The sequence below is a fragment of the Salmo salar genome, chromosome 24 (genome assembly GCF_965601325.2).
Source record: "Salmo salar chromosome 24, fSalSal1, whole genome shotgun sequence".
NCBI lineage: Eukaryota > Metazoa > Chordata > Actinopteri > Salmoniformes > Salmonidae > Salmo > Salmo salar.
In genome coordinates this window covers 22,949,618-22,972,320 of record NC_138314.1, presented here as the reverse complement: position 1 = coordinate 22,972,320, position 22,703 = coordinate 22,949,618, and the positions used below count along the sequence as shown (strand labels likewise).

The 22,703-nt window shown below is 41.4% G+C and overlaps 1 protein-coding gene across 1 annotated transcript in view; it reads right to left on the bottom strand.

Annotated features, from left to right (window-relative positions):
* Positions 1–19,118, bottom strand: part of dpysl2a (dihydropyrimidinase like 2a) — a 28,919-nt gene extending 9,801 nt beyond the window's left edge. Inside the window, exons 1-7 of the mRNA XM_045707007.2 lie at positions 18,768–19,118; positions 11,511–11,599; positions 11,190–11,374; positions 10,677–10,841; positions 10,430–10,491; positions 8,697–8,777; positions 8,536–8,604 (exon numbers count right to left, since the gene is read on the bottom strand). Coding sequence (XP_045562963.1) covers positions 8,536–8,604; positions 8,697–8,777; positions 10,430–10,491; positions 10,677–10,841; positions 11,190–11,374; positions 11,511–11,599; positions 18,768–18,809 — 693 coding nt within the window. The 5' untranslated portion in view covers positions 18,810–19,118. The remainder of the gene's footprint in view (positions 1–8,535; positions 8,605–8,696; positions 8,778–10,429; positions 10,492–10,676; positions 10,842–11,189; positions 11,375–11,510; positions 11,600–18,767) is intronic.
* Between the last annotated feature and the right edge of the window lie 3,585 nt (positions 19,119–22,703).

The following is a 22,703-nucleotide window of genomic DNA, read 5'->3' as shown; positions in this document are numbered from 1 at the left end:
AGAAAGAAAAATACACATGTAAAAGCTTAATTACATAAAGGAATATTACTGGGAATATATACATAATATAAAGAAGAAAAAGGAGAATGGAATATATATGAAAAGCCTCCAATTAAAAAATACACAGATACTATTTCAAAACATGTTTTTGCATTTCTTACAGTGTGTATTATGCATTATTATTATTTTGATTGGGAGAAAGAAAACAAGTAAGCGGCCAGTATGGTGCAATAAACTTTAGTGAACTATTTAGAGAAAATATTTACAAAATACTGTGCATTGGGAAGGTATTCAGACCCCTCGAATTTTTCCACATTTTGTTACGTTACAGCCTTATTCTAAAATTAATTAAATTGAATGAACTGAAATATTGCATTTACATAAGTATTCAGACCCTTTACACAGTACTTGGTTGATTACAGCCTCAAGTCTTCTTGGGTATGACGCTACATGCTTGGCCCTCACCTCCCTGTAGGCTGTCTCGCCATTGTTGGTAATCAGGCCTACTACTGTTGTGTCGTCTGAAAACTTGATGATTGAGTTGGAGGTGTGCGTGGCCACGCAGTCATGGGTGAACAGGGAGTACAGGAGGGGGCTGAGCACGTACCCTTGTGGGGCCCCAGTGTTGAAGATCAGCGAAGTGGAGGTGTTGTTTCCTACCTTCACCACCTAGTGGCGGCCCGTCAGGAAGTCCAGGACCCAGTTGCACAGGGTGAGGTTCAGACCCAGGGCCCCAAGCTTAATGATGAGCTTGGAGGGTACTATGGCGTTGAATGCTGAGCTATAGTCAATGAACAGCATTCTTACATAGGTATTCCTCTTGTCCAGATGGGACAGGGCAGTGTACAGTGCGATGGCGATTGCATCGTCTGTGGATCTATTGGGGCAGTAAGCAAATTGAAGTGGGTCTAATGTGCCAGGTAAGGTAAAGGTGATATGATCCTTAACTAGTTTCTCAAAGCACTTCATGATGACAGAGGTGAGTGCTACGGGGTGATAGTTATTTAGTTCAGTTACCTTTGCTTTCTTGGGTACAGGAACAATGGTGGCCATCTTGAAACATGTGGGGTTAGCAGACTGGGATAGGGAAAGATTGAATATGTCCGTAAACACTCCAGCCAGCTGGTCTGCGCATGCTCTGAGGACGCGGCTAGGGACGCCATCTGGGCCGGCAGCCTTGCGAGGGTTAATACGCTTAAATGTCTTACTCATGTCGAGGAGAGCCCACAGTCCTTGGTAGCAGCACGCGTCGATGGCACTGTGTTATCCTCAAAGTGGGCAAAAAAGGTGTTTCGCTTGTCCAGAAGCAAGACGCCGGTGTCCACGACGTGGCTGGTTTTCCCTTTGTAGTCCATGATTGTCTGTAGACCCTGCCACATACGTCTCGTGTCTGAGCCATTGAATTGCGACTCCACTTTGTCTCTATACTGACGTTTTGCCAGTTTGATTGCCTTATGGAGGGAATAACTACACTGTTTGTATTCTGCCATATTCCTAGTCACCTTGCCATGGTTAAATGCGGTGGTTCGCGCATTCAGTTTTGCGCGAATGCTGCCATCTATCCACGGCTTCTAGTTAGGGTAGGTTTTAATAGTCACAGTGGGTACAACATCTCCTATACACTTCCTGATAAACTCAGTTACCGTATCAATGTAATTATCAATGTTATTCTCAGATGCTACCCGGAACATATCCTAGTCCCAGTGATCAAAATAATCTTGAAGCGTGGATTCCGAATGGTCAGACCAGCATTGAATAGTCCTTAGCACAAGTACATCCTGTTTGAGTTTCTGCCTATAGGAAGGGAGGAGCAAAACAGATTCATGATCAGATTTGCTGAAGGGAGGGCGGGGGAGAGCCTTGTAAGCATCCCGGAAGTTGAAGTAGCAATGGTCAAGTGTTTTAGCAGCGCAAGTACTGCAGTCAAAGTGTTGACAGAACTTCGGTAGCATTTTCCTCAAATGTGCTTTGTTAAAATCCCCAGCTTTAATAAATGCGGCCTCAGTATATGTGGTTTCCAGTTTGCATAAAGTCCAGTGAAGTTCTTTTATGGGCTGTCGTGATATCGGCTTGAGGGGGAATATACATGGCTGTGACTATAACCGAAGATAATTCTCTTGGGAGGTAATACGGCCGTCATTTGATTGTGAGGTATTCTAGGTTGAGTGAACAAAAGGACTTGAGTTTCTGTATGCTATCACAAACACACCATGAGTAGTTAATCATGAAACATATACCACCGCCCTTCTTCTTCGCGGAGATATTTATTGCTGTCTGCACGATGAACTGAGAACCCATCAGACAGTATATCCAGAGAGAGCCATGTTTCTGTGAAACAGAGTATGTTACAATCCTTGATGTCTCTCTGGAAGGAAATCTTCGCCCTGAGCTCGTCAACTTCAATATCCAAAGACTGAACATTAGCGAGCAATATACTCGGATGCGGGTGGTGTGCGCGCCTAGAAGTCCACTCCGAATACCTCTTCTCCGCCGGCGGTGTTTTGGATCAGCCTATGGAATCAGTTTAATTGCCCTGGGGGGTAAGAACAAAGGATCTGATTCGGTAAAGTCATATTCCTGGTCGTAATGCTGGTAATGCTGGTGAGTTACCGCCGCTCTGATAGGCAAAAGCTTTTCCCGGCTGTCTGTAATCACACAAAAAAAAATCTGGGCTAATAATGTAAGAAACAACACATAAAAAAACGAAATACTAAAAAGTTGCCTAGGGGCTGGAAGCATGGCGGCCCTGTGTGCTGTGTGCTTAGGGTCATTGTCCTGTTGGAAGGTGAACTTTCGGCCCAGTCTGACGTCCTGAGCGCTCTGGAGCAGGTTTTCATCAAGGATCTCTCTGTACTTTCAGTGGCAGGGACTGCTCCGGTAATCTTTCCCTCGATCCTGGCAAGTCTCCCAGTCGCCTCCACTGAAAAACATCCCCACAGCATGATGCTGCCACCACCATGCTTCATCATAGGGATAGTACTCCGTTAATCTTTCCATCGATCCTGACTAGTCTCCCAGTCCCTGCCACTGAAAAACATCCACACTGCATGATGCTGCCACCACCATGCTTCACCGTAGGGATGGTGCCAGGTTTCCTCCAGACGTGATGCTTGGAATTCAGGCCAAAGAGTTCAGTCTTTGTTTCATCAGACCAGAGAATCTTGTTTCTCATGGTCTGAGAGTCCTTTAGGTGCCTTTTGGCAAACTCCAAGTGGGCTGTCATGTGCCTTTTATTGAGGAGTGGCTTCCATCTGACCACTCTACCATAAAGGCCTGCTTGGTGGAGTGCTACAGCGATGGTTGTCCTTCTGGAAGGTTCTCCCATCTCTCTGTCAGTGTTTATCGGTTTCTTGGTCACCTCCCTGACCAAGGCCCTTCTCCCCCGATCGCTCAGTTTGGCTGAGCGGCCAGCTCTAGGAAGAGTCTTAGTGGTTCCAAACTTCTTCCATTTAAGAATGATGGAGGCCACTGTGTTCTTGGGGACCATCGATGCTGCATACATTTTTTAGTACCCTTCCCCATATCTGTGGCTCGACACAATCCTTTCTTGGAGCTCTATGGACAATTCCTTCAACCTCATGGCTTGGCTTTTGCTCTGACATGCACTGTCAACTGTGGGACCTTATGTAGACAGGTGTGTGCCTTTCCAAAACATCCAATCAATTGAATTTACCACAGGTAGGCTCCAATCAAGTTGTAGAAACATCTCAAGGATTATCAATGGAAACAGGATGCACCAGAGCTCAATTTCGAGTCTCATAGAAAAGGGACTGAATACTTACAGTTGACACTAAGTTGACTTTGCCTTTTAATAGCTTGGAAAATTCCATAAAATGATGTCATGAATTTAGAAGCTTCTGATAGGCTAATTGACATAATTTGAGTCAATTGGAGGTATACCTGTGGATGTATTTCAAGGCCTACCTTCAAACTCAGTGCCTCTTTGCTTGACATCATGGGAAAATCAAAAGAAATCTGCCAAGACCTCAGAAAAAAAATTGGAGACCTCCACAAGTCTGGTTCATCCTTGGGAGCAATTTCCAAACACCTGAAGGTACCACGTTCACATCTACAAACAATAGTACGCAGGTATAAACACCATGGGACCACGCAGCCATCACACCGCTCAGGAACCTGCCCTCTAAATACACCTCTGCTGTCTTCAACCAGGATCTCAGTAATTACCGCCTCATTGCCTGCATCCGTAATGGGTCTGCGGTCAAACAACCACCCCTCAACACTGTCAAACGCTCCCTAAAACACTTCAGCAAGCAGGTCTTTCAAATTGACCTGGCCCAGGTATCCTGGAAGGATATTGACCTCATTCCGTCAGTAGAGGACACCTGGTTCTTCTTTAAAAGTGCTTTCCTCACCATCTTAAATAAACATGCCCCATTCAAAAAATGTAGAACCAGGAACAGATATAGCCCTTGGTTCACTTGATCCTGTGGCGTTCTGCATTAGCATCGAATAGCTCCCGCAATATGCAATTTTTCAGGGAAGTTAGGTACTAATATACACAGGCAGTTAAGAAAGCAAAGGCCAGCTTTTTCAAACAGAAATTTGCATCCTGTAGCACAAACTCCTAAAAGTTCTGGGACACTGTAAAGTCCATGGAGAATAAGAGCACCTCCTCCCAGCTGCCCACTGCACTGAGGCTAGGAAACACTGTCACCATCGATAAATCCACGATAATTGAGAATTTCAATAAGCATTTTTCAACAGCTCTGCACCCCCCATAGCAACTTGCCCAAGCCTTCCACATTTCTCCTTCACCCAAATCCAGATAGCTGATGTTCTGAAAGAGCTGCAAAATCTGGATCCCTACAAATCAGCTGGGCTAGACAATCTGGACCCTCTTTCTAAAATTATCCGCCGCAATTGTTGCAACCCCTATTACTAGCCTGTTCAACCTCTCTTTTGTATCGTCTAAGATCCCCAAAGATTGGAAAGCTGCCGCGATCATCACCCTCTTCAAAGGGGGAGACACTCTAGACCCAAACTGTTACAGACCTATATCTATCCTACCCTGCCTTTCTAAGGTCTTCGAAAGCAGAGATAACAAACTGATCACCGACCATTTCGAATCCCACCATACCTTCTCCGCTATGCAATCTGGTTTCCGAGCTGGTCATGGGTGCATCTCAGCCACGCTCAAGGTCCTAAATGACATCATAACTGCCATCGATAAAAGACAATACTGTGCAGCCGTATTCATCGACCCGGCCAAGGCTTTCGACTCTGTCAATCACCGCATTCTTATCGGCAGACTTAACAGCCTTGGTTTCTCAAATCACTGCCTCGCCTGGTTCACCAACTACTTCTCAGACAGAGTTCAGTGTGTCAAATCGGAGGCCTGCTGTACGGACCTCTGGCAGTCTATGGGGGTGCCACAGGGTTCAATTCTCGGGCCGACTCTTTTCTCTGTATACATCAATGATGTCGCTCTTGTTGCTGGTGATTCTCTGATCCACCTCTATGCAGACGACACCATTTTGTATACTTCTGGCCCTTCTTTGGGTGTCCAAACTGAACTCCAGATGAGCTTCAATGCCATACAACACTCCTTCCGTGGCCTACAACTGCTCTTAAATGCATGTAAAACTAAATGCATGTTCTTCAACCGATCACTGCCCGCACCTGCCCGCCCATCTAGCATCACTACTCTGGACGGTTCTGACTTAGAATATGTGGACAACTACAAATACCTAGGTGTCTGGTTAGACTGTAAACTCTCCTTCCAGACTCACATTAAGCATCTCCAATCCAAAATTAAATCTAGAATCGGCTTCCTAATTCACAACAAAGCATCCTTCACTCATGCTGCCAAATATATTCTCGTAAAACTGATCATCCTACCGATCCTTGACTTTGGCGATGTCATTACAAAATAGCCTCCAACACTCTACTCAGCAAATTGGATGTAGTCTATCACAGTGCCATCTGTTTCCTTCCAGTTCTCTGCTGTCAATGACTGGAACGAATTGCAAAAGTCACTGAAGATGGAGACTCACATCTCCCTCACTAACTTTAAGCATCAGCTGTCAGAGCAGCTTACAGATCATTGCACCTGTACATAGCCCATCTGTAAATAGCCCACCCAACTACCTCATCCCCATATTTTTTGTTGTTGCTCCTTTGCACCCCAGTATCTCTTCTTGCACATTCATCTTCTGCACATCTATCCTGTGTTTAATTACTACATTTTTATTATTTCGCCACTATGGCCTATTTATTGCCTAACCTCCATAATCTTACCTCATTTGCACACACTGTATATAGACTTTTCTATTGTGTTATTGACTGTACGTTTGTTTACTCCATGTGTAACTCTGTATTGTTGTTTGTGTTGCACTGCTTTGCTTTATCTTGGCCAGGTCGCAGTTTTAAATGCGAACTTGTTCTCAACTGGCCTACCTGGTTAAATAAAGGTGAAATAAATATATTTTTTTTAATTACCTGACTCGCTGCTGCAGCGGGGAGAGGACTGAGAGGTGGGGGAGGGGCGGAGCGAAGAGGGCGGGGATCGGACGCAAGTGATGGGTGCACAAACAGGGAAGTTGCTAAATCAACCAAAAGTCGCTGAGGCAGCCTTAATAAGTAGCTACATTTTTCGCTATAATCTTTTGCCAATAAAAGTTGCTGGAGGGGTCTGAAAACTTGCTAAATCTAGCTGCAAAGTTGGTAACACTGGATGAGGAGATGTGAATGGGAACTGAGTTACAGTCGCTCATACAATAGTAGCAGTAGGATCAAGTTATAACCCGTCTATTTCTTGATAGAGAGCTGAACTAGCCAATTGAGTTGTTTCGAGTTTCATCCTGGCAGCTGAGTTGTTTCGAGATGAGGCCTGACAGCTAAAAAAAACAATAATCCTGATCACTGAAAATGCCAAATTGTAGTTTCATAAACATCTGTGATCACAAATCATGACGTTACATTGGATCCATTTGCATTGAATATGTTATTTTATATTCTCAAACTAACAGCAGTGCCATTATGATGTCCTTCCATACAGGCTTGACATGCTGTAGTGATGCTTCTATGAGAATGTTGTTGATCAGTAGGATAATATCAGTCCCAAATGGAAGGCAAACAGATGTATTTGTCATCTGAAGCATCAGACTCCACCAATCAGTCAAAACAAGCTCAATAACTCAATGCATGCACACACTTCTATTGAATATGCATTCACCTGCACTGTGAATAAGCCTATTGTATGGCATCTTGATTTACCTAGTTAATCAAGAGATTTACCTTCCAAATACAATTATTTTGTCATCAACATTTTCAAATTTAATGATATCAAATATCGGCCTCCTTTACTGCCAAAAATTGGTACAGGAATCAGCCCTAAAAAAAATCCACATCACTCGTTCTCTAGTGTATTCTCTCCAGCAGTGGTGAAGTGTAGGCCTATGACTATGTAGCCTTGTGGCACTGTCCTACTGGACTCTGTGCCGGTCCCTATTGTATATTGAAATCTCATTATCTCCTGCAGATGACAGTATTGTGTCATGACCTGAGGGCCTACTTGTTTTCTTTCTCTCACCTGTCTTTATTATAATAATAATATTTAATTTGTAAAGCGCATTTCCCATGCTTAATGCGCATGTGAAGCTTATTGGCGTTTGCTTCTGTGCGCAAATCTTTTGACTGCTGCAGTTTCAGATTATTTATTCCCTTTTATTTATGAAAAGAAGCTGATACTGGCCTTTATTATTTACGGTTAATTTCTGATATTTTAGAATAATTCAAATGATTTATTTATATTATGGTGTTCCTATTCCAAGAAAAACAAAAATACATTTTACAGTAGCCTATGGATTGCCTACCTAAAACATCCCTGAATAGATTTTGTCATTTAAAATAGAAACTACATATCCTAATGTTAGAAAGTAGAATATAAACTAGATATATGCTACTCTGGGTGGGGTAGGCTAAATAATTACAACCAAATAGACCTAATTAAAAGAACAGTGATAAAGGAAACAAAAAATGCTAGGCAGAGCAGAGCGAAATTGAAGCGGGAGAAGGTGCACACCATTTTTTAAATCAGCTCAAATTACGCTCTGCTCCTCACTCAACACTCGCCCACTTACATGCTCAGGCTAAAGCAGGGCTGCTGTTGAATGCCAATCAAAAAACTGTCAATTAATAATCATATCAGTGGATGGAATTAGTGAATGAATGGCTGCAGCAACCATTACACGGTCTGACAAGCTGCATAACAAATTAGGTCTAATTAGACAAAACAACATTCATATATATTTTTTTACTAACTTGTTCAAACAAGATAATTAATAGAGTCTAAGTTCTTATTTTATTTTGCCAAGGGCTTCAGGGCTTCCATTTGGACCCATCTATAACATGAGATTTACATATAAAATTTAGATTTGGTTGTAAAAAAGCAACATTCTCCTTTAATATCATATAGCCTCTTTCTTGCTTTCCATGTAAAACAACCAAAGGCACACTTCAAGTTCAAGTAGAAGACTAATAGAAGCACAGCACTTGGCCAGAGGTCGTAGTTACCTCCTCCGGACGGCTCAGCACGTGACCCTCAGGGCCAGTGATGCCCAGCTCCAGGATCTTACGCTGCTCCTGCAAACACATCAGACAACAGCTTTAGTGGCTTGGCCTGTGGAGACAGCAAACTGGGACATGGTGATAGGATTTATTACAAGTTCTGTTACCTCGGCAATGATGTCCCCGTTCTCTGCGTGCACCTGAGCGATGGCTCCCAAGTTTCTGATGACATTGAACACCTCGTACATCTACAGGAAGAGGAAAGCATCCTTTCAACACACAGGCCAGGGAACAAGGGGCTTTAGCAATGAGGACATTTACAATGTGTTTTTTTGGTGGTCCAAGCATTTAGTGGAGATCTTTGTCAGAGCAAGACATGTTGGATGAGAATGTTAAATGCATAGATTAATTAATTTACTCTACTTCTTTAGGTTGACCACATGGTTCAACTCAGAATTCACATGGCAATCAACTAGGAATTGACGTTGCAATAGGCCACAGGAAACTGTCAGGCGATCTTTCAGCACGTGTTACAAGAGTCATCCCCAGTGGCAGTCCTAACCACTAACCAGCCTGTGCTGAGTGGGAAAACTCAATACAGTGCCATTAACAAAGCTTTCCCAGAAATACATGTGCCACGTGAGAGAGATCAATCACCCCACAGAAAGACAATCCTTTATCTAGCAGTCGGAAAGCAGTAGATATTCCAGAAGAGGTGAAGAAGGCTTCGATAATCTCATAATTGTTGGAGCAGTGATGTGCTGTTGTCACCAAATTTGAGATATGCACGCACAAATCCATGCAAATCTCCCATTGACATCAACTACTTTTTACACGTACTAATCTCAAATTAGGTTTCAGCCTTCAAAGAGTTTATAAGCAATGGGTAACACTTTACTTGACACGCAGTGCCATAACATGGTCATAACCATTAACTAATGTCATAACAGCTGACATAAGTTGTCATAACTTGTCATAATATGGTCATAACATTGTCATAACCCATATTTACACCTGTTATGACATATATTGCATTATTTTATGGCTGGTTATGACACTTACATAAGTGTCAAAACCCACATTTATTCAAACTAGTTTTTTCCCTGCCAAGAAGTTTCCTTTCGTTTGAAAGTTTGTTTCTAAAATCCTTTGTTGTTGTTGTAATAAATTATTTATAGTCATGTTTTATTCATCATATTTTAAATAACTTTATGACACTCATGAAGAATTATGACCACACTGTGTCACTTTACTTGGACTAAGGAAATACACTTTATTACACTGTCAAAAAGCATTATGACCTTAATACTCATACAAGCCAGATAGGCCTATCACGTGCATGCCCTTATATCAGTCATCAGTCAAAAAGAGGGGGTCTTGTCCTGCTCCTGAAATCTGTTCCTGCATTCATCCCAGTCATCAGCAACAGAGCATTGGGGTAAGCTGCATGTCTGACATCAATGTGTGCACAATTACAATGATCATTTAATATGGTCAACAACAAAAAAATAGATATAACATAAACATACTGTTGACACAGACTATGGTGTAATGAAATGTTTTTGCTTTGTGTGGTAGGTTTTGTGGGTTTTTACATTCTTATGTAGGTGTCATAACCAGCCATAAAATAACACAATATATGTCATGACAGATCTAAATATATGTGTCATGACAGTGTTTCTAACCATATTATAACAGGTTATGACATATTATGACATGGTTATGACGCTGGGTATCAAGTAAAGTGTTACCAAGCAAGATCATACAGAATATAATTTCATGCAATGCATTTTCGCAAAGTGCAATCACAACTTTAAATGCATGCACAAGCCTCCACAAATGTTGACTCCTCCATCCGTCGGCAGTAAATCATACCAATCTGAAATGCTTCAAATCGTACCTGTGAGTCGGAAAGTTGGAAAACATCCTTATAAGCCAAATAGACCAGGAAAGAGTTGACACCTAAAGATAGAAAACTTATGAGCAATAGTAGCAATAGACAAAGGGTTAGCAAAGGGAGAGGAAAGGACAGTCACAGGAAGGAAATAAACCACAAGGAGAGTCTTAGTAGAAATCATAGCTCCCCCACCCCAACTGACATGAGTGAATGGGTGACAATGGTTTGTGTAATTGTGTTAGTTGCGTACCGTGGTCCTTCACCAGGCTCTCCATCTCCTCCTGCATGCCCTTGTGCCAGTTAGTGATGTCCACATGCAGGGAGTAGTCACAGCAGGACTTGGTGTCGGCCCATTCCCTCCACTGGTTGAACGCTGCCACCAGGCTCACACCAGGTTCTGGAACCACATGATCAACTACATACATACATACACCCCCCGACAGACAGACAGACAGACAGACAGACAGACAGACAGACAGACAGACAGACAGACAGACAGACAGACAGACAGACAGACAGACAGACAGACAGACAGACAGACAGACAGACAGACAGACAGACCACTGTCATCGAAACCACCTTAGCAGTAACATTATCGCGTTTTACAGAAGCCAGACATAATATTCAAAACTATGAAGCAACATGAATATCTGCAAAGGGTAAATTAGTAACAAATGTTTTGGCTGGTTGATATCGGTATTTCAGAATCTAGGGGTTTCTGTAAAGTGTGTCATTGGGGATGAAACATTTCATTAGTACATACCTATCATAGTGGTTCCCCCAGCCAAAGCAGCACGGGTGCCCTGGTAGAAGTCATCTGCTGACACCATGCCCCTGTCTGGCATCTGGAAGCGTGTGTGCACATCTATGCCCCCGGGCATCACCATGCGTCCATGGGCATCAATGATCTTCACCCCACCAGGAACTATTAGGTTCTCTCCAATTTGCCTGAGGAGAAGAAATGTATTAAGAGAGGGAGAGACCAGAAATGATCAAAGGCATTACAAAATAAGATACTCTGTTTTTTTTCATATATATAGCCAACAAAAGTGCCAACAATGGCGCTCGAACTAATAAGACTTACTTGATGACTCCATCCTCGATATAGATGTCAGCAAGGAAAGACTGGTCATCATTTACAATCTTTCCACATTTGATAAGAAGACGATCACTCTGTGAGAAGAGACAGAATTTAATTTGTGACTTAATTGTTTTAATAGCAGTGAGCACCACAACCCATTGATGATAGATTTAAAAAGCATACTTTATATTGGACAAATTTGGCATGAAAGGTAAGCTAGCCAATACTCAACCCCAGCACATCCATCCATCCAGGAGAGCTTCAACAGAACCTAACTGAATAGCAGCACATCAGAGGCATACCATAAGGGACTAAAAAGCTCCACACAAGGATAGAGTCCTTAGTATGCGTTCCTATATAAAAGAGCACTAGGGCTTGGCCAAGACATGGCCATTGTCTTGTCTGCCAAGAAACCCCAAACAACAATGCATAAGCAGAGCTAAATCAGAAACAAAGTAACACCCAATTGTATTCAACAATATATGTTTAAGTGTTTTATCTAAATGGAAAAATTCAAACAAAAGGACACAGGCTTATGGCCACAATTTTCTTTATTTTTGTGATCTTTCTGCAAAGTTATCATCTTAACCAACAAGAGCTGTTTCTTTCTCTGTCAAACCAGTGATACAGTTAAGGGGAATTCCGACACCTACTCAGAATGTCTCTACACTGAGTATACAAAACATTAAGAACACCTGCTCTTTCCATGACATAGACTGACAAGGTGAATCCAGGTGAAAGCTATGATCCCTTATTGATGTCACTTGTTAAATCCACTTCAATCAGTGTAGATGAAGGGGAGGAGACAGGTTAAAGAAGGATTTTTAAGCCTTGAGACAATTGAGACATGGATTGTGTATGTGTGCTGTTAATAGGGTGAATGGGCAAGACAGATTTAAGTACCTTTTGAACAGGGTATGGTAGTAAGTGCCACCGGTTTGTGTCAAGAACTGCAACACTGCTGGGTTTTCACACTCAACAGTTTCCTGTGTGTATCAAGAATGGTCCACCACCAAAAGGACATCCAGCCAACTTGACACAACTGTGGGAAGCATTAGAGACAACATGGGCAAGCATCCCTATGGAACGCTTTCGACAAATTGCAGAGTCCATGCCCCGACGAATTGAGGCTGTTCTGAGGGCAAATGGGGTGCAACTCAATTTTAGGAAGGTGTTCCTAATGTTTGGTATACTCAGTGGATATCATGCGAGTACAGAAAATGTACAAAAAAAGTATGCACTCAATACTGTAAGTCGCGCTGGATAAGAGCGCTCGCTAAATGACTGAAATGTAAAAATGAGTGCAAAGATTAGGCTAATGCCCAACAGAAATGCCTTATTAAAGCAACCACTACTCAGATAACACTTGGCTTCTCCATTTTTACTAGGCTATTGGTCATATATTTCATATAGAATAAGGCTTTATGTGTTAAGTCATGACATATTCCACCCTGATCACAAACAGCTCAGATCTTGAGATCAGTCTGAGATGCAGGGCTGTGTAGAGTAGAGCATGGGTTAATGGAAGACCAGGAGCATCCACTTAAGAGTAGGACAAATAATCCCATTTCCATCTGAGGAGAGCATTCTACTGTAGGCTCGGGCTGGCCTACTTCTCATCAGGCCTTCTTCTCACCTGGCCTTCCTCAGGGAGCGTGGGCTGAGTTGCTACCTTAATGAGGCCGATAGAGGCTCATCCTCTCTCCAGACCATACAGCAGTCACAAGATGTAGAGTGTTAGTATCCCCTAGCTAGCACACTGCCCTGAGTACTTTCACATTCAGACAGTGACCTATAGCCTACCACTAATAGTTGTGGTGGTCGCACAGAAGACTGTTCACCGGACGTGCTTGTTGCACCCTCGACAACTACTATGATTATTATTATTTGACCATGCTGGTCATTTATGAACATTTTAACATTTTAACATTTTGACCATGTTCTGTTATAATATCCACCCTGCACAGCCAGAAGAGGACTGGCCACCCCTCATAGCCTGGTTCCTCTCTAGGTTTCTTCCTAGGTTTTTGGCCTTTCTAGGGAGTTTTTCCTAGGGAGTTTTTCCTAGCCACCGTGCTTCTTTCACATGCTTTGCTTGCTGTTTGGGGTTTTAGGCTGGGTTTCTGTACAGCACTTTGAGAATATCAGCTGATGTACGAAGGGCTATATAAAAATAAATTTGAAATTTTGATTTGAACAGGCCTCACAAAACTTAATTCTTCCAGCATGATCTAACAGTCTATTATCTTCAAATGGGTCAGTTGACTTCAGATTAGACCACATTTTTGCACTCAACCAGATAAAGGAAAATAACAGGCCTGAGTGCAGGGAATAAGGCAAATTGGTTCCAATATCCTCTTTCATATGTCTTTGATAAATCATGAGTGATCTTGTCTTACTTATCTTCATCTGTTCAACATGCATAGTAGAGGTCGACCGATTATGATTTTTCAACGCAAATACCGATACTGATTATTGGTGGCCCAAAAACCCCGATACCGATTACATCGGACGATTTCCCCCCCCCCTTTGTAATAATGACAATTACAACAATACTTAATGAACACTTTTATTTTAACTTAATATAATACAAAAATAAAATAAAATAAATAATGAAACATGTTCAATTTGGTTTAAATAATGCAAAAACAAAGTGTTGAAGAAGAAAGTAAAAGTGCAATATGTGCCATGTAAAAAAGCTCATGTTTAAGTTCCTTGCTCAGAACATGAGAACATATGAAAGCTGGTGGTTCCTTTTAACATGAGTCTTCAATATTCCCTTGTAAGAAGTTTTAGGTTGTAGTTATTATAGGAATTATAGGACTATTTCTCTCTATACCATTTGTATTTCATATACCTTTGACTATTGGATGTTCTTATAGGCACTATAGTATTGCCAGTGTAACAGTATAGCTTCCGTCCCTCTCCTCGCCCCTACCTGGGCTCGAACCAGAAACACATCGACAACAGCCACCCTCGAAACATCGTTACCCATCGCTCCACAAAAGCCGCGGCCCTTGCAGAGCAAGGGGAACAACTACTTCAAGGTCTCAGAGCGAGTGACGTCACCGATTGAAACGTTATTAGCGCGCACCCCGCTAACTAGCTAGCCATTTCACATCGGTTACACCAGCCTAATCTCGAGAGTTGATAGGCTTGAAGTCATAAATAGCTCAATGCTTGAAGCTCAGCGAAGAGCTGCTGGCAAACGCATGAAAGTGCTGTTTGAATGAATGCTTACGAGCCTGCTGCTGCCTACCAACGCTCAGTCAGACTGCTCTATCAAATATCAAGTCATAGACTTAATTATAACATAATAACACACAGAAATACAAGTCTTAGGTGATTAATATGGTAAAATCCGGAAACTATCATTTCGAAAACAAAACATTTATTCTTTCAGTGAAATACGGAAACCGTTCCGTATTTTATCTAACGGGTGGCATCCCTAAGTCTAAATATTGTTGTTACATTGCACAACCTTCAATGTAATGTCATAATTATGTACAATTCTGGTAAATTAATTATGGTCTTTGTTAGGAATAAATGGTCTTCACACAGTTCGCAACGAGCCAGGCAGCCCAAACTGCTGCATATACCCTGACTGCTTGCACGGAACGCAAGAGAAGTGACACAATTTCCCTAGTTAAAAGAAATTCATGTTAGCAGGTAATATTGACTAAATATGCAGGTTTAAAAATATATACTTGTGTATTGATTTTAAAGAATGGCATTGATGTTTATGGTTAGGTACACATTGGTGCAACGACAGTGCTTGTTTCGCGAATGCGCTTGTTAAATCAACACCCGATTGCAAAATAGGCTGTGATTCGCTGAGAAATTAACTTCTTTGGGATAGGGGGCAGTATTTTCACGGCCGGATAAAAAAACGTACCCGATTTAATCTGGTTAGTACTCCTGCCCAGAAACTAGAGTATGCATGTAATTAGTAGATTTGGATAGAAAACACTCTAACGTTTCTAAAACTGTTTGAATGGTGTCTGGGAGTATAACAGAACTCATATGGCAGGCCAAAACCTGAGAAGATTCCATACAGGAAGTGCACTGTCTGACAATTTGTTGTCCTTCTGTTGCATCTCTATCGACATTACAGCATCTGTGCTGTAACGTGACACTTTCTAAGGCTTCCATTGGCTCTCTAAAGCCACCAGAAAGTGGAATGGGGTGTCTGCTGTCTCTGGGCAAAGTACAACAGCAGAGTTTGTAAGTGGTCAGCCTGGGGACAGTGAGACTGAGATGCGCGTTCACGAGACTTCTCCATTTTTTTCCTTTCAGCCTTTGAATGAATACAACGTTGCCCGGTTGGAATATTATCGCTATTTTACGAGAAAAATAGCATAAAAATTGATTTTAAACAGCGTTTGACATGCTTCTAAGTACAGTAATGGAATATTTCGATTTTTTTTGTCACGAAATGCACTCGCGCATTACCCTTTGGATAGTGACCTGAACGCACAAACAAAACGGAGGTATTTGGATATAACTATGGATTATTTGGAACCAAAACAACATTTGTTGTTGAAGTAGAAGTCCTGGGAGTGCATTCTGACGAAGAACAGCAAAGGTAATCCAATTTTTCTAATAGTAATTCTGAGTTTAGTGAGCCCCAAACTTGGTGGGTGTCAAATTAGTTAGCCTGTGATGGCCGAGCTATGTACTCAGAATATTGCAAAATGTGCTTTCGCCGAAAAGCTATTTTAAAATCGGACATAGCGATTGCATTAAGAAGTTCTGTATCTATAATTCTTTAAAAAATTGTTATGTATTTTGTCAACGTTTATCATGAGTAATTTAGTAAATTCACCAGAAGTTTTCAGTGGGTATGCTAGTTCTGAACATCACATGCTAATGTAAAAAGCTGGTTTTTGATATAAATATGAACTTGATTGAACAAAACATGCATGCATTGTATAACATAATGTCCTAGGAGTGTCATCTGATGAAGATCATCAAATGTTAGTGCTGCATTTAGCTGTGGTTTGGGTTTATGTGACATATATGCTTGCTTGGAAAATGGGTGTGTGATTATTTGTGTCTATGTACTCTCCTAACATAATCTAATGTTTTGCTTTCGCTGTAAAGCCTTTTTGAAATCGGACAATGTGGTTAGATTAACGAGAGTCTTATCTTTAAAATGGTGTAAAATAGTTGATTGTTTGAGAAAATTGAATTGTGGTATTTTAGTTGGTTTTGTATTTCGCGCCGTGCGATGCCATTGGCTGTTGGCTTGGGGTTCCGCTAGCGGAACGTCTGTCCTCAACAGGTTAACAGGCACCGCATCGATTATATGCAATGCAGGACAAGCTAGATAAACTAGTAATATCATCAACCATGTGCAGTTAACTAGTGATTATGTTAAGATTGATTGTTTTTTATAAGAACAGTTTAATGCTAGAAATATTTAGGCTACACCACAAACATTGGTCAATAGGTCTAGGTCAGGGATGGGCAACTTTGATGGGGGTGGGGGCCACAAAACAATCTAAACTCAGGGGCCGCAGTGGCTCGCGGGTCTGCATACCCACATCCATACCCGCACATGCAGTTAGAGCCAGCCCTAACCTTTTGGGGGCCATACGTGAAATTTTGTAAGATGTTTTAGAGTTAATTAACTGGCAAGTTGCCCATCCCTGGTCTAGGTCATTATAATAGCAGGTATATTACTATTTTCCATGGGGTTGCATATCAATCACTGCTATGCAGTCTGTAGACAAGATCTCCATTATATTTTATAGCACTGTTAGTAGATGAGGTGGTGCATCCAAAAGGGAACTACTGGAATAGAAAAGTAGAACAACAGCTCACTCTGTCAATGCCATGTACATTAGCAGCATCCCATAGCTTCTCTCTTTGCATTTGGTGGGCTGAGAGAGGGGTGTGCAAGTAACAGGGCCAAGGCCTAGGATGCTTCAGTAAAAGTGTTTCACATGGAAGATCTGAGTCAGCCACACCGCAATGAGGTGGTGCCACTGGTACAGTTGATGGGAAAACAGCACATTGCTCTGCCCCCATTTTAAAGCCACAACACGCTGTCATTTTAGAGCCCAGGGGCCTTCTGGGATTGAGCCGTCTGTATGCAATGCCTGAGATGTCAGGTGCTTAGATAAGTCTGCTCCAGTTGTGAGGGAGAGCCGACAGCTGCCCGAAAATACCTCCCCCAATCCCAGCTCCCTTCCATGTTGCCCTTGCAGAAACAAAAGGAACAGATCTCTAGAACCATTTTATTTCAATAATTCATATATTTTTGACAGGAACGCACGCAAATGTGTGGTTATTTTTATGCCTAAATGTCATTACTGCATGTAGAGTATGGCAGCATACAGACAAAAGTTAGGCCTTCACGGCAGGTAGCCTAGTGGATAGAGCATTGGGCCAGTAACCGGAAGGTTGCCAGATCGAATCCCCGAGCTGACAAGGTAATAATCTGTAATTCTGCCCCGAACGAGGCAGTTAACCCACTGTTCCTAGGCTGTAATTGTAAATAAGAATTTGTTCTTAACTGACTTGCCTAGTTAAAAAAAAAAATTAAAAAAACAGTTTACAGCAAGGATGGATTTAATCCAATGACCTACTTTTCATTAAAGGTGTTTGCCCTTTTAACTACTAAGGTTATGACCCCCTCCCTAAACGTCATCATGGCAAATCAACCCTTTGCTGTTTTGGGTTGATAAGACGAATTGTTGTGACAAATACATATGTATTCAATAAATGAATACATTTTCCAAAAAAAACATTGTATTATTGTTGCTGGGATTTCCCCCACATTTTACCACATATTGTGGTATCCCCATAGTCTATAGCTACAGTATTACCAATAAGGCATTACAAGTATATTAGAATCAATCTGAATATAAGGATGGACAATATAAAAGATTTGTCCCAATCATCCATTCTTGTTCCTGATCCTGTCGGCTAGGCTAAATCGTCTAACATGGTAGGATATGGAATGGCTAAAAAATAGCATGCACACAATAAAATGAGCGTCTTGACGATTATTCCAATGACATGGGCGCATGAACTGAAGTTCCAATTATGACCAATTACCCTGCCTTTGTTAATTATTGCAAAGCAAGTGGTGACATTGCATTGGTATGAATGCCCCCCCCCACCCTCTCCTCCTCAGATAGCGTGATACTACAGCTAGCACCGTCTAGCTGTCTAATCCCTACTGCTAGTTTATTCATAGGTATAGATTTTACACACAATTGTTAAATTATGAGCATTTAAAACACTACTCACTGTAATGCGTGGTATATTTTTCTTTCCCTGGTATCCAGACATCTTAGCGGCGCGTTGTCAGCGTTCTCGATTATGGCTGTCGCCTCACTGATGTTAGCTAGACCGCTAGCAATGAAAGGGATGGATGCTCGGATGCGTTGAGACCAGTCGACGCCCAGACAAAATTGTGTCTCCGGCTATCGCCTGACTAAATTCGTGAAATAGCTCAATCCGTTCCAACTAGGTTTGCTGAATGAACTTAAAAAGTTCTGACAGCCTTTCCTCACGTTCCAATGCTGCGCCAAGCCTGTCCAGCTGTCACCAAGCGATAAGATAAACGGCGATGAGGGCCACGGCCACTGTGCATGCGCAATGCCCCACCCTGCCTCTCCACTCACCTGCTGCAGGCCAAGTCTGGAGGATGGATGGGAGACTAGGAGTGACACTGATGCTTATTTGACTTGTCTGAAACAATGCAACTTCCTTTCATTAGAAAGGACAAGCAAAGTCCAATGACATGAGCGCATGAACTGGCGTTCCATGTTTGACCAATTACCCTGCATTTGTTTATTATAGCAGTGCAAGTGGTGACATTACATTGGTATGAATGGAATGAACTGGTAATAAACCTGAAGTAAGCAAGATGTTTTCTCAGATATAAAATATTTTTCTGAAAACACACACTGCATTATAATTATCTTTTGAACAATTCATTCTTACAGATACAACCCATGTATCCCAGTCTAGACTGAGTAGGTGTGGAAATTATCCTTTCATCTGAGTGGTGACTAATGAGAGTAATGAGGAAAAGGCCCACACACTAATATCCCTGTACCACCTATTGATGGTATAGGAACAATCTACTGTCAGGTTTAAATTTCTTACACCTTTGATGATTGAAACCAATTATGTGTATTTAGTAATATACTTAGTGTGTATGTATTATCCTTATGGATTAAATGCTGTTATGTTTCATCAAACAATATGACAGTCAAGTGTGCATGTTGATTCAATTATTTAATTCATTCAGGGATGTATTGTGCATATTCTGTTTAATGTAATATAAATGCAATTAGATTGCTTTTAAAATGAGGAAGGAAGCCATTCACTCATATACGCATAGCCATGTGGCCAAGTAACAGTTTGTCCATGTAGGTAGAAATTTCAACACATACAGTGCATTCAGAAAATATTCAGACCCCTTCCCTTTTTCACATTTATGTTACAGCCTTATTCTAAAATAGATTCAATAATTTTTCCCCTCAATCTACACACAATGCCCCATGAAAGCCAAAACAGTTTTTAGAAATGTTTGCAAATTTATTTAAAAAAATAAATACATCTGAAATACCTTTACATAAGTATTCAGACCCTTTTCTATGAGACTCAATTTTAGCTCAAGTGCATCATGTTTCCATTGATCATCCATGAGATGTTTCTACAACTTGGGAGTCCACCTGTCCAATTGATTGTACATGATTTGGAAAGGCACACACACACACCTGTCTATATGGAGGTCCCACAGTTGACAGTGCATGTCAGAGCAAAAACCAAGCCATCAGATCGAAGGAATTGTCCATAGAGCTCCGAGAGGGGATTGTGACAAGGCACAGATCTGTGGAAGTGTACCAAAAATAATTCTGCAGCATTGAAGGTCCTCAAGAACACTGACCTCCATCATTCTTAAATGGAAGAAGTTTGGAACCACCAAGACAGTTCATAGAGCTGGCCGCCCGGACAAACTGAGCAATCAGGGGAGATGGGCCTTGGTTTGGGAGGTGACCAAAAACTCGATGGTCATTCTGACAGAGCTCCTATGTGGAGAACCTTCCAGAAGGACAACAATCACTACAGCACTCCACCAATGGCCTTTATGCTAGTGGCCAGATAGAAGCCACTCCTCAGTAAAAGGCATGATAGCCTGCTTGGAGTTTGCCAAAAGACACCCAAAGGACTCCGACCATGAGAAACAAGATTCTCTGGTCTGATGAAACCAAGATTAAAATCCTTGGCCTGAATGCCAAGCATCTGGAGGAAACCTGGCACCATCCCTACAGTGAAGTATGGCGGCAGCATCATGCTGTGGGGATGTTTTTCAGTGGCAGGGACTGGGAGACTAGTCAGGATCAAGGGAAAGATGAATGGAGTAAAATACAGAGATCCTTGATGAAAGCCTGCTCCAGAGCGCTCAGGACCTCAGACTGTGCAGCGACTCTCCCCATCCAACCTGACAGAGCTGGAAAGGATCTGCAGAGAAGAATGGGAGAAACTCCCCAAATACAGGTGTGCCAAGCTTGTAGCATCATACCCAAGGTTTAAGGCTGTAATTGCTGCCAAAGGTGCTTCAAAGTACTGAGTAAAGGGTCTGAATACTTATGTAAATGTAATTTCAGTTTATTTTTAATAAAATGTGGAACAACAAAAAAATCATCTAAAAACCAGTTTTTCCTTGTCATTATGGGGGTATTGTGTGTAGATTTATGAGGGGGAAACTATTTAATCAATTTTAGAATAAGGCTGTAACGTAAAAAGTCAAGGGGTCTGAATATTTTCCAAATGCACTGTACCACTTCTTTCAACATCAGAACATCTGCTGTAAGCCAATCGAGATGTCTGAAATCCCCAAACCTCTCCTCTTTTGCCATGGGTTAAAAGAGCTATTTATCCCTCAGAGTATAATAGAAACATGAATTAATGGGATGAACCAAAAGGGATCTGGTCCTCAAACAGTGTTTCGGCATACACAGACAGAAACGTAAGCATTCATTTAGAGACAGCATGCTGAGGCTAAGACAGACATCTTAATACAGTACTTTTCTATTTACACAATATTTCCTCTAAACCTCAACATTAACTGCTCCTTAACTTGGTAAAAGGGGTGACTTGACATTGTTTAAATTATTCAAGTCATAGATAACAGCAATAAACCTTGCTTGCAACAATAATCTACAACCTTTCACCGATATTCAGATCAATGCAAAGTGGTTCATTTGACCTTATTATTGATTTAGTGCGTCACTGTTTGAAAATATGGAGAGAAGGTACTGTTACATCTACCCAGTCGCTGTCTAGGTTCAATAAACATCTGCCAATTAATGTGAAACACCTCTCCCACTGCCTATTCTTTCTACTTTTCATGCATCAAGAGTACTTGACACTAATCCATCACCCACCTTCCTCCTGTTGACAATGTTCTTTGTTTTACAATGCATTTCTGTTATATCCGTTTTCACCATTCAAAAACCACATTGGAGTGTATTGCGGTTAATTCTCATTTTAATGTCAGATTTTCATCAAATTGGAAAAACTATCAAACAAGGCTGAAAGTTCTTGCTTCTAGAATCAATATCACAAACAAAACATGTTCCAAGGAAAAGCATCTTTCAGTTTGTATTATCAAAGGAAAAAAAAATTCAACCAATGATAATGCACATACTTCTTCTGCGTTAGATACAGGATGGACTTGACAATATTAAATGAAAGCTATGACAGCCTTTGGCATCTCATGAATGATAAGTTAATCAATGCCAATTACAAGCTAAAGGCATGCATGCAATGGGAGTTACTTTGAGTTGGCACAAACCAAGAACAGAGGCACAAAAAAACAATCCCACTCAAAAAAAAGAACCCTACTACTGTCATCACATTTATCCCCATTGTCCACTCACCCTTCCCCCCAAAGTAAAAAAAAACAAAAAAAAAACGAAATAACCAAGCAGTGGTGGAGTGCTGGTTCTGTATAGTTACTTTCCCAGGAGATTCTATCGCACACTATGTGAGAATAATTACTTAGTGTATGAAAAAAACATGCTTTTTATTATTGCAAAAAAGAGAAAAAGGGTCCTTTATCAGATTTCATAAAATTATTTCAGTACTAAATAGGTCATTGTTAAACATTTATCCAAAAATCATTACTTACATATGGTCTGCTTTATGGAAATGTATGCCTATGGGGAA